We start from the raw sequence: 20,865 nt of genomic DNA on the forward strand, positions 1-20,865 counted from the left end.
CTTGGAGAAGATTAGTGGAAAATTACAAAGAATGGACTAGTTACTACTGATGAGATTAAGGAAGTTGAAAATAACATTAGAGTGAAGAAAGCATTGTTGAGTGCCCTGACTGATTCAGACATGACAAATGTAATGGGACTCCAAACTACATATGAGATCTGGGAGAAGCTTGAGACCCTGTATGAAGGTGATAAAAAAGTAAAAGTTACTAAATTGCAGAGCTTGAAAGGGAAATATGAGATTCTGAAGATGGGAGAAGATGAGGACATAAATACCTTTATGGCCAAGGTGAATGATCTTGTCCTAGGTAACAGATGTGTCGGTGGAACCCTTGAAGAAGATGAAATTTTTGCTAGGGTACTGAGATCTTTTCCTCCTTATAAAAACAAGGTGGTTGTTATCTATGAGATACAGAGTGTGACTACAATGATAATAGATGTTGGTTGGAAATATTGTTGTATTTGAGTTGAAAGAATTTGGTGAATCTCATGGGAAGTCTTAGACGACATTTAGAGCATCTGTATCTAGTAACAAGAAGTATGAACCTGAAGAATGTAGAATATCAAGTTATGAAAGAGAGACAAGAGAGATGGAAGAGAGAGAAAGAGATATGGATGAGCTTGAAGCATTGATTTCCCAGAGATTTCCTATAGGAGCTAGTAAGTATGATTGAAAAATACCTATGAAATGTCTCTCTTGCAATAAGGTATGACATTTTTCTTCTAGGTACCTAGAGAGAATGGATAAATATGAGAGTCATGATAAGTTTGATAAGCATGATAGAAATGATAGATATGAGAAGTATGAGAAGTTTTATAAGCCTTACAAGTATAACCAAAAATATAAGCATAAGAAGAACTGCTACGATGTTGCTGATGAAAGAGTTATAGATGAAGAATTAGAAGGAGATGAATTTGTACTTCTTTCCATTAAGGAAGATGGACCGGTACCTCTTTGTTCCACTAGGTACACTGTTGAGGAGAAATATTTAGCTACTAAAGTTAAAAAGAAATATGAATGGGTGATTGACAATGGTTGTTCACATCATATGACCAGTGATAAAAGAAAATTTGTGAGTATAGAAAGGTATGATGGTGGTATAGTGAGATTTGGAGATGAGAAAGCCTATGTGATCCATGATAGAGGTTCTATTTCTTTTTATGGTGAGCATAATACTGATGATGTTCTCTATGTTGAAGGTTTGAAGCATTATCTTTTGAGTGTTGGACAGATAGTTGATAAAGGTTATAAATATTAATTCAAAAATGGTAAATACAAAATCCTAAATGCCTCTGGTATAGAGATTGCATCTGGAAATAAGACTGAAGGTAACATTTTTTATTTGAATTTTGGTGAGAAAAGTTATTTGATTGCTCAAATTGGTGAAATTTGGTTTTGACATAGGAGAATGTGTCATGTTAATTTTGATTCTATGATTAAGATCAATTGTATTCAAGTTGTTAGAGACATTCCTATGATTGTTAATCTTTCTAACCCAGTATGTAAGGAATGTTAGTTGGGTAAGAAAACAAGAAATTCTTTCAAAAGCAAGTAGTATACATTTGATGGATTGCTTGATCTTGTGCATATTGACCTATGTGGACCTACAAATTTTAGAAGTGTGTAGGGTGATAGATATTTTATGTTTCTAATTGATGATTATTCTAGGATGATGTGGGTTGTCTTTTTGAAGAAAAATCATAAGCATTAGAAAAATTCAATATATTCAAAGAAAAGGTTGAGATTGAGTCAGGATTGAAGGTGAAATTTCTAAGATTAGATAGCGGTGGACAATTTTGTTCTGGTGAGAATGATTCATTCTATGAGAAGCATGAGATTAGAAGACAATAATTTTCTCCTAGAACCCCTTAGCATAGTGGAGTTGTTCAAAGGAAAAAAAGGGCTATCTTTGGTGCTGCAAGGACTATGATTATTGAAGGGAATATTTCAAAAATATACTAGAGAGAAGTTGTTAGTGTCGTTGTTTACACATTCAACAAAGTTCATATTAACGGAAATGCCACTAAAACTCCTTATGAGTTATGGTTTGGTCATGTTCCCACTATGATATATTTTAGAGTATATGGTAGCAAATGTTATTTCAAGAGAGATGGGGACATAGGAAAGTTTGATGCTAGAAGCAATGAAGGAATTTTCTTGGAATATTCAACAAAGAGAAAAGCCTACCCATGCTACAATAACAGATTAAGGAAGATAGTGGAAAGTGAAAATTTGAAGGTGGATGGGAACCTTGGAAAAGAGATCAAAGCTTGTAGATATGATGATGGTCAGCATATTGTTCTAAATCCTATTCATATTGAAGAATTGAAGCAAACTAATTTGGTAGGGATTGTTAATCCAGATGTTGCTACTACTAGTGAAGAGGTGCAAGAACCTAAAAAATCAAAACAATCAGAAGACTCCAATGTATGTAAGATTGAATCATTATAAAAATCAGATTATAGGTGATAAAAATAAAGGTGTGTTGACTAGAAGAAGGTTAGATGCTGAAGACGTATGCTTGATTTCTAAAATTAAACCTAAAGATGTTGTAGAATCTTGTATAGATGTAAATTGGATGAGAGTTATGGAAGAAGAATTAGATTAGATTGAGAAGAATAACAAATGGGAATTTGTTCCTAGACCTAAGGATAAGAATTTTATTGGTATTAAATGGGTATTCAAGAATAAATTGAATGAAGCTAGTGAAGTTGTCAAAGATAAAGCAAGATTAAGAAATGCTTTATATTTAGTAAAATCGAGTCTAATTTCTTGATTTTTTAACATGTGGATTTTCTCTACCCTATACATCTCTCTCCTTAAACCTACTCTTCTCAATTTTCTTTTAACTCGATTAACCAAAGAAAACTTGCAAATTTTTTTTCAAACTAAAGATTTTTCTACTGATGACCTTTTTTTTTAATTAAAAGACACTACATAAAGTATGTTGGTGGAAGATGTAAGTCTATATTTTACATAGATATTTTAAAAGATAAGTATGTTAGTAATATTTATACTTGTAACAAGTAAATAATATTATTTTAATAATTTAATAAATATTTTGTCTAGTTTTCTATTTTTATTGTGAGTTTTTTCTTTTATTTTTTCAATCATATTCTATGATCCATCATCAAGAAGAGACTAAGAAAAGAGATGAGAAAAAAAAAAAAATTGTTTGAGTAATTCTAGCACAATTACTTGAGAAAAGATAAAATAAAAAATAAATAATATTTTAATAACTACAAAAATGTTGATGCAAAGGAAAGGAAATCACAAATTTTTCAACACACAATGTCAATGATTTCACACATCATCCACTTAGGTGTTCTTGGATGCATTTCATGGGGTCACTAGGTTTGAACATCCTACGAGACTTGAATAAAAATTATGAGGGTAGTGTGTACAACATAAGAACTGGTTTTCATCTTTGAGTTTGATGAAAAATCCCTTGGTAGTGACTCTCAACAATGTTACAAGTATTAATACCGAAATTCATTAGCCCTTCACAACTAGGACTGTCATCATTAATAGCCAAAGGCCACACCAATACATCTATCACTCCAAACTCTTTGTTTATTTAGATTAATCATTATTTTCTCTTCATTCAACCTTCTCAAAACTAAATTCAAATGCTTCAAATGTTCCTCTTTTGTAGAAATAAAAACTAAAATATTATCAAGATATACTACAACAAACTTACCAATGAAAGGTCTCGGGACCTCATTCATGAGCCTAATGAAGAATATAGGGGCATTTGAGAGACCAAAAGGCATTACAAGCCATTAATAGAGTCCTTCATTTATTTTTAACATTGTATTCCATTCATCCCCTTGTCTAATCCTTATTTGGTGATACCCACTCTTGAGGTCTATTTTAGAAAATGCTCCACCTAGGCAATCCATCAAATCTTCTATCCTTGGCATGAGAAACCTATATCTATTTCTGATATTATTTATGGCCCTTGAATCCATACAAATCCTCCATTAACCTCCTTTTTTCGGTAATATAACAGTGGGAACAACACATGGACTAAGGTTTTCTCTTATAAACCTCTTATCTAGGAGTTCTTGCATTACCTCCTAATTTCTTCATTTTTTTGTAGTGTGAACCTATAGGCTATCTTATTATGTAAGCCAATCTATAGAATAAATTCAATGTGATGGCTAATATCTCTTATAGGAGGCAAAGAACTAGGAATGTATTCAACCACTATATCGGCATAATCTTTCAGCAAGTCCTAAATCTCTAAAGGTAACTCCTCCATCCTAGTTATTGTAATGCAAAAGTTTGTGGCTTCATGATGACTGCAAAAATTTTGTATCCCTCTTATTTCATGGTTTTTATAAACTCATTTTCACTTACCAACATTACACTAGACCCCACTTGTGATTTTTGTATTCATCTTGTAATCATTGTGTGAGGGTCTACGAAACCCCATCCTTCTCTATGACATATGTGTTTTTCCTCCCATCATGTTTTTCATTAATATCATATTGCCATGGCCTACCAAGTAGTATATGTCAAGCATCCATGGGAATCATGTCACACAAGACATTGTTCATATTCCATCAATGTGGAATTCTACCCAACTTTTCTCATTCACTAGTACTTGAGTTTCTCTTTGTTCAGCCAATAGACCTTGTATGGAATGTCATGAGTTGTTCTCTTCAACTTTAACTTCTCTACCATTTCAATAGAACCAAATTGTCAGAACTACCAAAATCAATCACAACTCTACAACATTTACCTTGGCATTTGCATGTAGTCCTAAAGAGTAACTTTCTTTATGGTGGTTCTTTCTCCATGGGCACTTTGATTAAGGTTGTCCTCATCAACAAGGACTCCCCAACTTCTAGATTAGCATTATATGAAGGAGAGTTGACACTTTCATTATCCTCACCTTAAGCAATTTGATTCCTCCTCTCACCTCCAAATGAAGTAATAGGTTATCCTTTAGGGCATTGCCATGGTTGATGGCCTACAAATTTATTACACTTGTAACACTTGTCAGTGAACTCACTTGATCCTCCTCATTTTCTTCCAAATCCGCCTTTATTGTTAGTTCTTCTTTCTCTAAAACCATCTATTGAGTTTGAAATTTGTTCTTGGTAATTACATGCCTCTCCATGAGACCTTTGGGACTGTCCTCTACCAACAAAAGTACCAATTCCTCTGAAATTTTTCCTTTCGCTACCTCTACATTGTTTCATTTATCTCCTTTGCAACTTTGCTTCAGCCATCAGGGCAAATTGATAACATTCTTCTATGGTCCTTGGACATGTGAGACCCATTTCATCTTGTAGGCTATACTTTATCCCATTCCAAAATATAGCAACCTTGTCAACATCTTCTTCCATGTGACTTGATCTAAGGGTGGTTGCAAGAAGTTGAGTCCCACTTTTGGGCAAAAAGTAGAAGTGTTTTCCCTATTTTTCAAAAAAATTGTCAATTGATGTCAAAATTTGAGGCACTTAGATATTGAATCTGAAAAAACTTCAGGAATAGAGAATGTAGTGCTCGGAGTCTAATTTTCAAATATGTAATTTATTTGAATACCCACATGGTAGAAATTTATTTTTAGTAGGCATGTTTAAAAACCACTTTTTCAAAATGCCTGTTTTAGGACCATACCACACATGTGTACGACCACCATATTTTGATGTAAATAAATGAATTTTTGCAAATCCTTCTAAGAAAAGATACCTAACACACCAAATATTGATGAGAATATTTTTTTATTTTTTTATTCAATATATATATTTTAATTATCTTTTAATTGACTAAAAAGTACATTTTCAAAACATCTGGTGTACGACCACCATAATTTGATGAAAATTTCATATTTTGTTAAAAAAAAAATATAATCTTTAAAAGAATTGTATGTAGATCGATGTCATATAATTTATTCTCCAAAAAACCTAAAAAACAAAAAAGTAATTAAAGTTTTACTGAACCTCACTATTTTACATTTAGGTACCACTTTTGATTAATAAATAATGAAAAAATAGTAAAAATAATCATATCACTATGAAATTTACATTCTTTAATTTAGGATAGTAAGAACTCTAAAGGGTTTTTGTTTCATCAAAAAATACGATTAGGAAGACCTTCAAAAAATTATGGCCTAGCAAAAATTTGGCATTCCAATGCCTTAGCCATTTTTTTGGAGGTCCAAGCATAGGCTTGGTCCCACCAAGCCTAACCCAAAGCCAAAACTGAGGCATAGGTGTGTTTCCCACTCCATCTCTTATGAAATGGGTGCCCGTTATTTGAAATCCAAAAACCAGGCACCCATTTTGAAATTTATAGCATTTTAAGAAACGGGTGCCCATTTTTAAAAATGGGTACACATTTTTAGAAACGTGTGCCTGTTTCTAGAAATGGGTACCAATTTTTAGAAATGTGTGCCAATTTCTAACAATTGTGCACCCGTTTCTCTATGGTGGTCCAATCCTAAATGGGCACCTATTTTTCAAAACGTGCACCCATTTTATTTTTATGGGTCGAGGCCGTGAAGCTAAATGGGTGTTCGTTTCTTAAAAAATGGGAACTCATTTCTAGCGGCAAACTTTTTTGCTCGCATAATTCTGCAGAATTGGGACCCAACTTCTTGCACCCACCCCTAATGCTAAATTTATAGAACTCTTTTGTGTAGGTCTTAACGTCCATGTCTTTTTGTTTCAAATTTTGTAACTTCCTAAACAACTGAATGGCATAGTCACTAGGTAGGAATTTTCCCTTAAATTTTTCCACCATTCCATCCCAAGATGTAATCTTGGGCTTGCCCTTCTTCTTTATCTTTCTTGTACATAATCCAACCATAGGGTTGCATGTCCTTTTAGTTTAGTCCTTGCCAATTTCAATTGTTTCTCTTTAGGTACCCCCTTGAAAATCAAAGTATTTATCCATTTCTCCTATCCAATCTAGAAGTTTTTCTCCATTAAGACTCCCTAAATACACTGGGAGATCAATCTTGACTTCAAAACCATCATTCTTAATAGCCTTTAGCAACCACTCCATTCTTGACTCTTCAACATCTCTTTCTTCTCCATGTTCTTCTTGTGGTGTATTTTCTCCACCCACTTCTTATTCTTCTTCGTCACTCAAATCTCCTATAACCATTCCTCTGGTTGGTTTCAACTTATGTGAGTCTTGCATCAAGTCTTTCCTTCAATGCTCTCATCTCTTGGGCAAGATATTATCTCACGTCTCTGACTAGTCTCTCCATATTCATCCTTGGAGGCATCTTGGTATTTTTTCTTCTCTTCTATTTTTTTTTTGCTTTTCTCTACACCAACTAATCTCTCCTATGATTTAAAACCAATTTGATGCAGAGGAAAAGCAATTACAAAGTTTTCAACACACAATGTTAATGATTTCACACATCATCCGCATAAGTGTTCCTAGATGCATTTATTGGGGTCACTAAGTTTGAACATCCTATGAGACTTGAATCAACATTATGAAGGTAGTGTGGACAATATAAGAACTATTTTTTTGCTATGAGTTTGATGAACAATCTCTTGGTAGTGACTCTCAACAATGTCACAAGTATTAGGATTGAAATTCATTAGCCCTTCACAATTAGGATTGTCACCATTAATGACCAAAGGACAACCAGCACCTCTATGAATCCACACTCTTTGTTGCTTTTCATGAGAGGGGTCTTTGATGGGTACTAGCACTGGTTACCTATGACTCTCGTAGTCTAACCCTTTGGATCAATCAATCATATACTTGTTTTTCATTATTTGGATATAAGTCATCAAATCGTATTAGATTGGTCTTCTTACAGTGCAATAATACTACCTATTTTGTTTGAAAACTAAGTACAATAGGTAGCTGGAATGAATACATTTTTTATTTTGACTATGCATATTATCATTTCTAGCGAATTAATAGGTACTATTGTCAAATTCTTTATTTGTCTGTGTGTCTATGCTAACATTGGTTCTTGTCAATATAAATTTCCATTCACCAATAACTAGATTCATATTTATTAGACTTGTGAGAAGCTGATAAAACACTTGATGTGATTACTTTCTCCTTCTTGTCTGAATATCTTATTTAAAGAAACAACTATTTTAATATTAGCATATTAGTTTAATGCATTAATTACTAGCACATGATGTTCTATAATTAATAGAAGGCAACTATATCGAATTTCTAAGAAGAATCATAGATATATACACAAAATATTTGAAGCTAATTGAACTTTTTTATGAATGTGTACTATAATAAAATAAAACATACAATAATGAATATATATTAAAATTTAAATTATTTTCCTATCTTCAATCAAAATTATAAATGTACCTCCAAAACACATTTACGGTTTTCTCAAAATGCTTACTGAGATAAAACTTGATGTTCAATAGAAATTCTTATATATTGAAGATCATTTCATTAATTAATATATTTTATATAAAAAAATATCTTCTTCGGAATTTGTATTAAAAATATCTTCTTGAAAAATTGTATGATCTTTCCCCTTCAAATTCATGAAAATCTACAATTGAAATTTAGAAGTGTCAATGTATTGTTTCATGAGGGAATTATATAATTACGTTGACATGTTAAGTTAAAACTTTATTTATGTTATGTTTGCAAGATTTCCTAGGGTCTATATTGTTTAACATTAAAAATTCATTGTTATCTCTCTTTTGTCAACATCTAGCACTTATAGTCTCTTCAAGAATATATAAAAAATGGTTTATTCTGTGAAATCTAGAGTCAAAATAATATAAAAATCAATTATTTTCACTAGATTATGATCATATTACACATAACCAACATATTTTATGGCTTTGTAAATACCAAGGCATAATATGATCACATTATATAATCCACATGTATTCTATAATATGCTCATATTATATAATATTCTTTTTTTTAAAAACACATATTTATGTATATAATTATATTAATATTTAAAAGAGGTACATATAGAATAATATGAAAAAAAAATCAAGAAACAAAACCTAAGGACTATGGCTCAACCTGAACTAAGTATGAGACTAGAAATAAAGGGAGTCTTGCTCAACCTTAACATAAGGATTTACAATTTTATATGAGCCCTACCACAGAGGGAGCCTAACTCAACCTTAGATTAAAAAAGTGTAAATCAATTGTATGCGAAATGAAAGAATATAGACGGGGAATTGGGGAGCAAGGCTCAACTACCAATTACAAAAGGTAGATACTATATTGATTAGGGAGACTAACTCAACCTAGAAAAAAAATTATAGAAGGTGTTAGAGATCCAGCTCGAATAAAAAACAACAGAGTATTTACAAAGAGTAATCAATGAACACCAAGCAGCTAGAATTTTTTTTAGTTTTCAACCTCCTTTTCAGAAGCCTTTAAGTACCTAGGTCTCTTCGTGTGAACATGGAAATCCCGAGTCGCACCATGGGTGTGCCCAAGTTTCTTCCGGAGAACATGATAATCCTAAGACACACCTTGGATCATAGGTGGCTATGGAAATGAAAAAGTTGTGTTCAAGTAGAGCAGATGATGGAAACATTTTTCTTGGTTCATTCATGCTTCGTAAGACTCATAGAACAATTACCATGTATTATATAACAATTTGAGTGTATTATATAATATTATTGAACATTATATAACAACAAAACCAAAAGCTACCCAAGCAAGCCATTTGGAGCCTTACCAAGGATTTTTTTTCTAAGGAAATTTTTTAGGAATTCCCAAAAATCCTAAATAAAGCCCTCCACGATTCTGGGGCACCTCGACCAAGTGACCGGATCCTTTTCAATGCTCACAGAGAGCTTATCAAATACTACCCTTTCCTACTTGATCTGAAAGAAAAAGATTTGGACAGACACAAAGTCTTTGCTGGAGTGGGTTTGAGTTATCTTAACTGGAGGTTTTTAGGAGTCGATCCAGATGCCCAAGGAAAAGAGAAGGACCTCTTCCAGTTTGCAAAGTTGAATGGAATTTTACCTATGAAAGCTATAGAGGCAGAACCACAAGCTGAACAGAGTCGTAGAGGCGGTTCGAGCAGAGGCCGTAGGGGTGCAGGTCATGGCCGGAGTCATCTAGTAGGCAAAGGCCAAGGAAGAGCAAGAATTGAGCTGTACCAACCCAATCCTTCCACTGCAAGCTAGGCTCTCTTTTGTTGTTGTGTCAATTTCCCTTCTCGATACTTAACATATAACTGTATAAAGTTTATTTTGGTTTCTTATTTTTATGCTTAAACACTCTAGTTCTGAGCAGTTGGGAATCTGCCACAATCGTTTCTAGTTCCATTTTATTCAGACTGCTTAATTTTGATGGCTTTGTTAAAATGGTTAAACCATAAGTTTAATGTTTTCCTGCCTGTTGAGGAAATCATGGTTTGCTGGGATTGCTGAGAATAGGTTTTTAATGGTAAGATTCTCAGCTAAGAAATTTCTGTATTCAATCTAAATTAATATAAATCTTGACTCTGCCTTTACTGACAAAAAAATAAAAATAAAATCATGTCATATGGTAACGTGAGCATATTATATAACACACTTGTGCTATATAGTCCATAAATAAAAATATCACATCACATTTTGACAATCAATAATCATTAACAAATTTAGTAACGAAATTGTGGGATCTAGTGACTCATGACAGGCTAATTCTTTCACATAACCGACTGGACGATTCTCTCCCCCCTGATATTTCCAAGTCTATAATCATTATAGATTTTGATAACAATAGTTTATGTGGCTCTATTCTAGATTATCCTGTATTATATCTACACGTATCAGAAAACAGGTTTAATGGTTCCATTCCACGGTCTATATGCTCTGCCTTTAGTTATTTGATATTTTTGTACTTGTCAAAGAATGGGCTAAGTGATGCCATTTATAGCAAAATGCTCTTATCTGGAAATCTCGAAATGGCTCAAAATTGTTTGGAAGGTGAGATCCCAGGATAGATAGGAAATTTGAATCTACTCCGGACATTTGAATCTACTCCGGACACTAAATCTCAATGAAAACAAATTGCAGGGTGTTAGACGTCCTCCTATTGCAAATTGTACAAATATCCAAGTACTTGACATAGGAAAGAACAGAATTCAGGGAAGCTTCCCTGGTTGGATTGGACAGCTGATAGAATTAAGAACTCTCAGTTTGGCTTTTAATGAGTTTCAAGACGCAGCTTTCGCATTCGAGTTGCTCAGGCTCATAAATCTTCACACTCTAGATTTGTGTCAGGCCATATTCCTGAGATTTTGGGGATGTTGAATTCTATGGCGAATCAGACACAAAGTGATGAAAGATATGAGTTTGGGTGATGCGACTTATGCATTTTATGCTGGTCCCCTTTCCGAATAATGTTCGTGAATCGGTAACAATTTGCATGATTGTTATCTGCCTCTAAATATTATAGTTTAGAGTATATATAAAATAAATTTATTTTTTATTTAAATTTTAATTATTGTGTTAAGTTTCTTTCAATTATTATTAATATAAATTAAAATATTATTTAAATCTTAATTTTTGTGTTAAGTTTGTTTAAGTTATTTTTAACTTAATAATCAGTATTTTGTTTAGTAAAATGAGAATCTTAATTTTATTTTTTATATTTATAATATTTTTTATGAATTACTGTTAAAATAAGAAATTTATTTATTGTATGGGCATGTTATTGTAATAATTTGTACACACAATGAATTATTGATTATATATATAATTTTGATAAAATTAAATATAATATTTGTTTCCATTTAAATTATATCTAAGCTATCATATATCCATTTCAATCATTTAAAAAATTAACAAAATAATTAATATTTATTTTGAATTAAATTATGAAAAATCTTGGAAAGAGTGTCTTTTAAAATAATTTCGCATAAACCAATTCTAATATAAGCACTTTTTATTTTGAAATACGTCTTTTTCTAATCGTAATGTTTTCCAAAAAACATATTAATTGAGATAGAAATCTACATTCGTTTTAATTTACAAAATGTTTATAAAGATGCTCAACTTAATAGCTTCTATCACAATAAACATTTCGCAACTGATATATTTAAAAACATAAATCTATTTGCTAGTATATCATATAGGAACCATTAACTTTTTTTTACCAAGAATAGCATTAGCTTATTCATTAGTTGAGTTTTTTTTTGGGAAACTTGAGTATATATAAAAGAGTGGTTGACTAAGAAATTAAAAGTTAGAATTAGACTATAACTATTATACTATTATTCAATACCTAAATGTTGAAAAAGGAACTCAGTTGAGAATATAAGATTCTTTCTAATTATTAGTCATATTTCCTATTTTTATTTTTCCCCTTGTTTTAGGGTGAAGTTACCAAAACTTGTCTTATAATGCTTCATACTAGATGTATCGTCACATTTTTTTTACTTAGTCACTTAAAATATCATAAAACTAGAAAATATTAAATTTCACTATAATTTGTTTTACACTTCATTTTATACATCTTTTATGTAACATGAAAATGATGTTTATAATTATTATGTTTTTCAATGTAATTCAATTTTATAAAATTTTAAGAGGCAAAAGTGAGAATAAAAGTATTTAATCATTGGTTCACTAAGCCTTATTTTATGAAAAATTACCACACTCAAATTGTTTTATCTTCCTTAAGAAATATGTTAATCCTTAAAGAAAATTTCAATCTTTATGAGAAATTAGTTATGAAAATATGACCTCTTCATAAAGGTGTAACCTTCTCACTTACATTTCCAGACACCTAAAATTGATACTTATCATTTATCATCACTCGTTTAAAAAAAATCAATTACAATTTGATCAATTACCTATTATCCAAATTTTTTAATGCATATATCATATTTAAAATTGCATTAATTAAAATAAAATAGTATAATATTCATTAAAAAAAAGGGTGGTAGAAATGCACATTCACAAGTCTTATCATAGGGTCTCAGCCTTGCAAAACAAATGAATAAAAAATGTGTCAAGCTCAACAAAAACTAAGTAGATAAATAAAATATTGGCAAAAAAGGGTTCATTACCATTTGGTTTCCCCCAAAAATCCTTGGGCATGGGATTCATCAATAGGATCCCAACTAATAATGGCACCATCTTCACTGTTCTACTTTTGGGCAATTAAGTGAAAACAAGAGAGAGGGCTAGTAGCACATGAGGAAATATGTTGATGTCTAGCCAACTAGTATTTTATTGATGATAAGGTGGACATGAGAGTTCAAACCATCCTCCATAAGAAATAAATTCCCTAGAGTTCTTAGGATTTGAACCATGAGAGTGAGATTCATGGTCTCCTTGACTATCTCATTTGGAAGAGTGGCTATGCCAGCTCCAATGCCCACAAGGGGGAGCAAAGTTGAAAGGAGCTTGGGAAATCCTGCAAGGGGCATTCCACCAATGTTCCAATAGCTCATAGGGATGACAAACTAAAAGAACAACCTAACATTGTAATCTTTAAGCTTTTGGTAATTTGGAAATAGATCTCTAAAGTTTCTAGAATCATGGCCTTGAAATTTCATTATTATCTATGGATGATCATTCGTTTACCACATATGAGATCTCATAGATCATACATATTAATTTAAAGGTAAGGTTATTTCCAAGATAAGGTGAAATTTAAAAAAAGTATTATGAGTTTTGTAAGACTCCAAGGAGCTGATATATCTTCTCTTAGATGTGTTGATCAAGAAATATATATTCTTACTATTGATTCTTGGGATAGTGTAGTTCAAAACATTACAATTGTTAACTATCTCGTAGATGTGTTTATCAAATTTTTCTAATGAATATTCAAATTGTTATGCCTATAATTTTAGAGTCATATTTGTTACACATTATGAGGCCTTGAAAGACTCACATGTTTGGGTTATCAAAAACATTAATGTAATATCAACTAGATAAAGTGTAACAAGGTTAATCTAGAGGCTAGTGGCACCAGAGAATGGAGGAATTTTTACCATCTCAATTTAACTTCTCAATTTCACATGTTTTTTATATGAGAAGTTTTTTTTTCTTTTATCTTTATTTGTTGGTGTTGTCAAATATGATGAATGATATATTATGAAGTTTAATTTATGGAGATAGGTAAGGGATTTGGTCTTAAACTCAATACGAATTATTGTCCAATAAGTTAGCTTGTGATCAAGAATTATAGCCCTTACAAGAGTTACAGACAACATGATGGCATCATATGTGTTTATTGCTCCATATGGATTGTTATTGAATAATTTGGTGTCTGTAATTCAAGAGTTTAAGAAAGAGAGCTCAAGAATTAAACTAATAGCTACACCTAGACAATTTTCATGAGGCAATTTGATGGGGTTCTAGTTGACTTAGGATTGTTTCTTCAATAAAAAAACTTCTAAAAATTTTGTATTTATATTCTATATTTAGCAAATTTTATTTTTTAAATCTTAAGGAGTGTTCGTTGGCTACTTGAATCTTCAAGTTTTGATGGAACTATTGGCATATAGACACTCCAATGAGACATTGAAGGTGATTGAAGGTTTTGTCATTGATGCCAACCTTACAATCCTATGGCATTGACAAGGCATTACACCAGCATCAACAGATCACACTCTACACCGACACTCAGATCTCCAGCACCGGCATAGAGAAAGGAAGAATACCGACACAGAGGCGGACAGGATTTTTGATATATTATATTTTGTTTATTATTGTAAAAATTTTGTAAGCCGACTTGATATCATTGTAAAATGACTTATATATATAAGAAGTCATTGTAGGACATTTTGTAAGGCGAAGGAAAAATTATTAGGCAGACCTATTATGCGAAAAATAGGTTAAGGGGTTTATGTAAAGAACAGAGCAGAAACTAGTACTAAATCTGGCATTGAAGATGCTATTGTAAAGCAGTACAAGTTATTGGATTTGTATAATCCACATTGTAAGTCAATGAGACTTCCCATTTTGAGCAGTGAGCTCTATGCACTTGGCCTTCCTGCATGTGTAGGCCCCCTTTTGTAATTAATATTTTCTTATTGGCCAGTAAGTGAATATTGTGGGTCACAAATCCCACCGAGGTTTTTCCCACACTGGGTTTCCTCATTAAATCATTGTGTTATGGTGTTATTTTCATGTGGTTTCTTTCATTTCTGTTTATTGCATTATTTCTTGCATACCGATACACTATTATAATATGTTCTGCATGTTTTAAGTTAAGAAATTCTAATAACCGGTTAGATACTAATTCACCCCCCCTCCCCCTCTCAGTATCTGTGGGAATCCTAATAGGAACATTAATAGGACAAATGTAATAAGGGGGGAATTTGGGCATAACCATTACATTCATTCCAGTGTTATAAATTTTTCATGTAACCATTTCTTGAATTTGCTACACATCTATTACTACTGTAAAAATTGTTAACTTCACATAAATGAAGATCATAAAAATATTTACATTTCTCCTTCAAGGATATCATTATTTGATTGACTAAAAGTGATCTAAAGGGAGACTGGTGACCAAATATTTTAATTTAAGTTGAGGAATAAATGAAGAGAATCTAACCAATTAAAAAAAATAAGGCCCAAAACTAAGGGCTTTCTGGATGGAGTCTTCCACAACCTTAAGATCCCTTAGAATGATTTCTTTCTAAGAAAATATATGACCAAAAGAGGTTTTATCCCAATACGTAACCTTATCTTTGATCAAATTCAATTTATTTGCAACTCTAAACATAGTCATGCCATCAATCCTAACATTCAACCACTCCTTTATCTTTGATCAAATTCAATTTATTTGCAACTCTAAACATAGTCATGCCATCAATCCTAACATTCAACCACTCCTTAGTTTTATTATAAAAGTCAAGGTGTTTGAGCTACATTTTCTCAAACCAAAAGGGAACTTTTTATCCTTTGTAGGCAATCAATCGAAAGAGAAATGGGGAAGTGATCAAAATCAATATGAGAGATCACTTAAAGGGAGCACGAATGAAAAATAAAATTGTCACATGAAATCAAATACCTAAGCATCCTCGACTGAATGAAATTACTGCCAATCCTTCTATTAGACCATGTAAATGAAGCCCCACTCAGGTTCAAGTCCAAAAGCATTTCCATTGATGAAATCCATCAGTTCCAACCTACCATCAAGAAGGATCTACAAACCCTTTAATTTATCATTATGTTTGAGGGGAGAATTGAAATCTCCTATAACTAGCTACCTATCAGAGGGAACTGACATCTTGAAACTCAACAAAGAAGCTCATAACCTTTTTCTTGCCTTCTTGATATTAAGGACATAAATATTAGATGTAATCGAACAAACACCATTCCTCGTGTTAATAAAGGAAGTCGCAACATGACTACCATCCAAGAAGAAATGAGTACCCTTCACAAATCTAGGATTTCAAAATGTGGAAATACCTCCTAAACTTCCATCTAAATTGGAGTACTGAAGCCCACAATGCCTAAAAAGGGAGTTAAACAATAAATAATCAAGGAATTGGTGGCTACTACATAGTATCTCAACAAATAGATTTTCAAAATGAAAATAGTTTAACATATTTTTTTCTCTATGATTTTGGTGATGATGGAAGTAGGTAATCAATCCATGCTTCCAACCAAATTAATATATTTCTAGAAAGATGTTAACATTTGAAAAATATTATTTTCACAATTGAAATTTCTTGTGTTATAATTGTTTTATGTCAGAAGTTTTTTTAGGGTATTTCATAAAAAAAATTTGTTGTATAACTTGAAATAAAGATTTATTAAATTTAATTTGTCTCACTGAATTTTTCTTCTATTTTAGATTCTTGAAGGAGTCATAAAAAAAATAGATATCTTTTTTAAAAGTGAAGCAAATCCTATACAAAATTAAGACAAATATACATATAATCAATAATTTCTAGATTACAAGAATAAAACTAAATGAAAATTTTTAAAAAATAACAAAAAAAAAAATATCATTAAAAGAAAAAGAAAAATATTCTAATTATAAAATAAGAATATGTTTTTTCATTTTATTAGAAAAATATTCATCATTTAATAAGAATAATAGAAATTCAAATTCCATTGATAATTAACTTTAATATTTATTAAAAACAGAGAAATATATTTTATTTAAAGTTATTATTGAATAAAAATAATAATATTTAAAAAATCAAATTCTGCACAAATAAAAAAATTGTATTATCATAAATTGAACACACTAAAAAATCTTAAAATGATAAATGAAAACCATTTAAAACTATTTATAATAAATATTTCACATATGATATACACTTAAATTGTTAAATTACTTTATAGGGCACGATAATAAACCCTTTTTGAGACCTCGACCATAACTTGTACTAATTTATAGTTATAGGTAAATATGAGGAATACCAAACATGTAATTATTAGCATAAGTCTTGCTATGACCTATTCATAATGAGGATCTCTGCGGCAGACTTAGCATAAGATATTGGATAAAGCTATCCAACAAAGCAAAACATTTGTATCTCCATTTAAGGTGAAAGCACAATATTGCAATCACACTGGCAAATCCTACCCCAAAACATAACCCCACTGACACCACCCACCATCGATCCATCTCATCTGCATCTGCATCTCCATCTCTGTCTCTAACTCCTGTGCTGTTCCATTGCACCTGGCGGCCTCTTTCACCCCAACCAGATGTGAGTGTTCCATTTTCCAAGGGAACCCCATGAAGATTGGCGTTCCCCAGATAAGAAGAAGCTTCAAAGGTTGCAAACTGTTTCCCCTGCGGTATTAACCCAGAAAGATTGTTGTATGAAAGATTCAAAACAGAAAGGAATCTGAGGTTTGAAAGATCTGCTGGAATGTTGCCTGACAGCATGTTTCCTGAAAGATCCAAACACTCCAGCTGAACGATACCTCCCAAGGATTTAGGAATGCTTCCTGTCAGGTCGTTGTTTGAAATGTTGAGAGCAATTAAGCCCTTCAGGTCTCCCATTTGCTCAGGAATACTGCCTGACAGCTTGTTGTAGGAAAGATCCATGAATTTGAAAGCACTGATAATCTTAGGGTATGGAGTTGCTCTTCCTTTAATCCAAAGTGTCACTTGGTTCACAAACTTTATAAGGAAATCGGGACCAACATCAGCGCTAATTCGCCCACCGAGACTCATCTCTGTTTGATCGGTTTGTGATTGATTCGCCATGGCATTCAACTTCCCCATTCTCTTAGGAATGAATCCTGATAAATTATTATGAGATAAATCTAGAATTTGGAGATTCGTGAGGTTTAGCAACTCCTGTGGAAGAGAGCCTTGCCACTTATTAAAAGCCAAGTTGAGAATTCGTATATCTGCCAGCTTTCCAATCGAAATTGGGATGCTTCCTTGAATTCTGTTGTTTCCTACGTCAAATACTCGGAGTTCTATACAATTTGCAATAGAAGGAGGGATAACACCTTGCAATTGGTTTTCATTCAAATTTAGTGTCTGAAGTTGAGTCAGATTTCCTAGCTCTTCTGGCATCTCTCCTTCCAGATAATTTTGAGCCAAGTTCAAAATTACCAGCTCAGAACATGTCACCAGATTTGTAGGAATGACATCCGTTAGCTCGTTCCTTGACAAATCCAGAAACATCAAGTCACTAGTGGCAGAACATATAGAACGCGGGATAGAACCGGTGAACCTGTTCTCTGACATGTCTAAAATCGATACAAGACAATCTGGAATAGAGCCATGTAAGCTATTGCTACGCAAATCTAGAAGGAATATAACCTTGGAAATAACAGGGGCAGGGAACCTTCCAGATTGTTATGTGAAAGATTGAGAGCTTGAAGACTGGGAAGATCCCACAATGTTGTTATCGGACAGGTCCAATACTGCCAGTGAATATTGAGTAGACAGAAAAGCAGGAATCTCCCCTTGAAGATTACAAGACCTTAACCCCAAGTACCCAATTTGAACAAATTGCGGAATCCAACTTGAATAGACGCTAAGTGTTACCTGATTTTCAGAAACGTCGACTTCTTTGAGGTGAGCTATATCCAATACGGAAGGAGAGATGCTGCCGGTTAAATTGTTTGAGCTGAGTGACAACGTTTCTAATCTGACAAGCTTTGTAATGGTATCTGGAATTGTTCCAGACAACTGGTTGTTATTGAGGTACAGGCGTCTGAGAGACGAAAGCCCATCAACGATTGAACCAAACAGTTGTAAGTCGTCTGTAAAATTATTGTATGAGAGGTCCAATGTCTCAAGCATTGAAAAATTTGCAATGGATTGAGGAATTACTCCTCTTAGATGGTTATATGACAAGTCAAGTTTTCTCAGGCTTGAACCGTGCAAGAAATTTAAAGGGATAGAACCGTTGAAATCACAATAAGACAGATCGACGTAGACCAAGGACGAGACATTCTGAAACCAAACTGGCAAAGATGAATAAAATGAATTTCCTGAAAGATCTAGATGGGATAGGTGAGTAAGGTTTAGGACAGAAGGTAAAGTACCTGAAAGTCCACAGCCATAGAGGTAAATCTCCCTGATATTCGACAGAGTGCTAAGGGCGTTACCCCAATCCTCAGATGCCATTGACAGATTCACAGAAGTCATAACCAGGTATTCCAAGCTTCTCAGATCTTTTATCCATCCTGCAAACCTCCTACTCTCCAAGGGATGTGCCAATGGAATCTCACCACCAAATGGATATGCTAACAGATCCAGATGGCGCAAGGTTGTAATGTTACCCAATTCCTGAGGAATCTCGCCTCCAAATTCAGCATCTCCCAAGTCAAGGAAAGTAAGCCTCTGTAGTTTCCCCAACTGAGGTGGTATGACCGTACCATTGAAGAGATTCATGCTCAAATCTAGGTAGCGCAAAGTTGAAATGTTACCCAATTCCGGGGAAACCTCACCTCCAACTTGAGCATATGCCAAGCTAAGGAAAGTAAGGCTCTGAAGTTTTGCCAACTGCCATGGTATGGCAGCAACATTGAATTCATTATGGCTCAAATCCAGGTGGCGCAAAGTTGTAACGTTACCCAATTCCGGAGGAATCTCACCTCCAAGTCTAGCATATGCCAAGCTAAGGAAAGTAAGCGTGTGAAGTTTGGCCAGATGAAGAGGTATGGCAGCACCATTGAAGTCTTTCCGGCTCAAATCCAGGTGGCGCAAGGTTGTAACGTTACCCAATTCCAGAGGAATCTCACCTCCAAAATGGGCATCTGTCAAGTTGAGGAAAATAAGCCTCTGGAGTTTCGCCAACTGAGGAGGGAGGGCAGTACCTTCGAAAAAATTCGCGCTCAAATCTAAATATTGCAGATGCTGCAGTTTGAACAGGGAGGGATGGATCTTCCCACTCAGACGAGATTGAAATTCATGAAGATTGTAACTAGGGTTTTTGAGGTCGAGGGAAACAACATGGCCGGAATGAGAGTCACACATGAGACCCTCCCATCGGCAACAGTTGAAGTGCTGCCACGAGCTTAATCGGCCAGAGGAATCTTTAAGCCCACTTTTAAAATCGAGAAGGTAGCTTCTTTCATCATCTCGGCATGCGTTAGCAAATGAGAAATGAAAGGGCAACATTATCATCACCGCCATGCAGAATGAAACGGGAGCCATGATTGTATAGGAAAGCAAAGATGTTAGGCTTGTTGATGAATATGAAGATCTTTATAACACTGTCCTGATTCTTTAACGTGCGACTCTTCTGTGCCATGTGTTTGAAGTGAGGAAGGACTTTTGTTACTACCTAAGAACTTTCGTAAATCCGAGTCTGATTACCGGACTTCCTAATGTGCTATTCTTCTTCCTGATTTGTCTAGACTTTAATTTTTTTTACTTATTTGTATTTAAAGAAAAGTCAGTAAACTTCCTTGTTCGGCTCATAAGAGTATTTCAATAATAATAATTATTAATTTGTTTTGAAGTTATAGTTATTCGTTCTATTAG

The 20,865-nt window shown here is 33.2% G+C and overlaps 2 protein-coding genes across 2 annotated transcripts; both read right to left on the bottom strand.

Moving 5' to 3' along the window:
• Positions 1-17,364: 17,364 nt before the first annotated feature.
• On the bottom strand, positions 17,365-18,615 carry LOC131049672 (receptor-like protein EIX2). Its single transcript, XM_057983738.2, has one exon. The coding sequence runs from the start codon at positions 18,613-18,615 to the stop codon at positions 17,365-17,367; it is 1,251 nt and encodes a 416-aa protein (XP_057839721.1).
• A 111-nt stretch (positions 18,616-18,726) lies between these two features.
• On the bottom strand, positions 18,727-20,535 carry LOC131049674 (leucine-rich repeat receptor-like serine/threonine-protein kinase At1g17230). Its single transcript, XM_057983739.2, has one exon. The coding sequence runs from the start codon at positions 20,533-20,535 to the stop codon at positions 18,727-18,729; it is 1,809 nt and encodes a 602-aa protein (XP_057839722.2).
• Between the last annotated feature and the right edge of the window lie 330 nt (positions 20,536-20,865).

Source organism: Cryptomeria japonica, chromosome 8 (assembly GCF_030272615.1).
Source record: "Cryptomeria japonica chromosome 8, Sugi_1.0, whole genome shotgun sequence".
NCBI classification, from domain to species: Eukaryota; Viridiplantae; Streptophyta; class Pinopsida; order Cupressales; family Cupressaceae; genus Cryptomeria; species Cryptomeria japonica.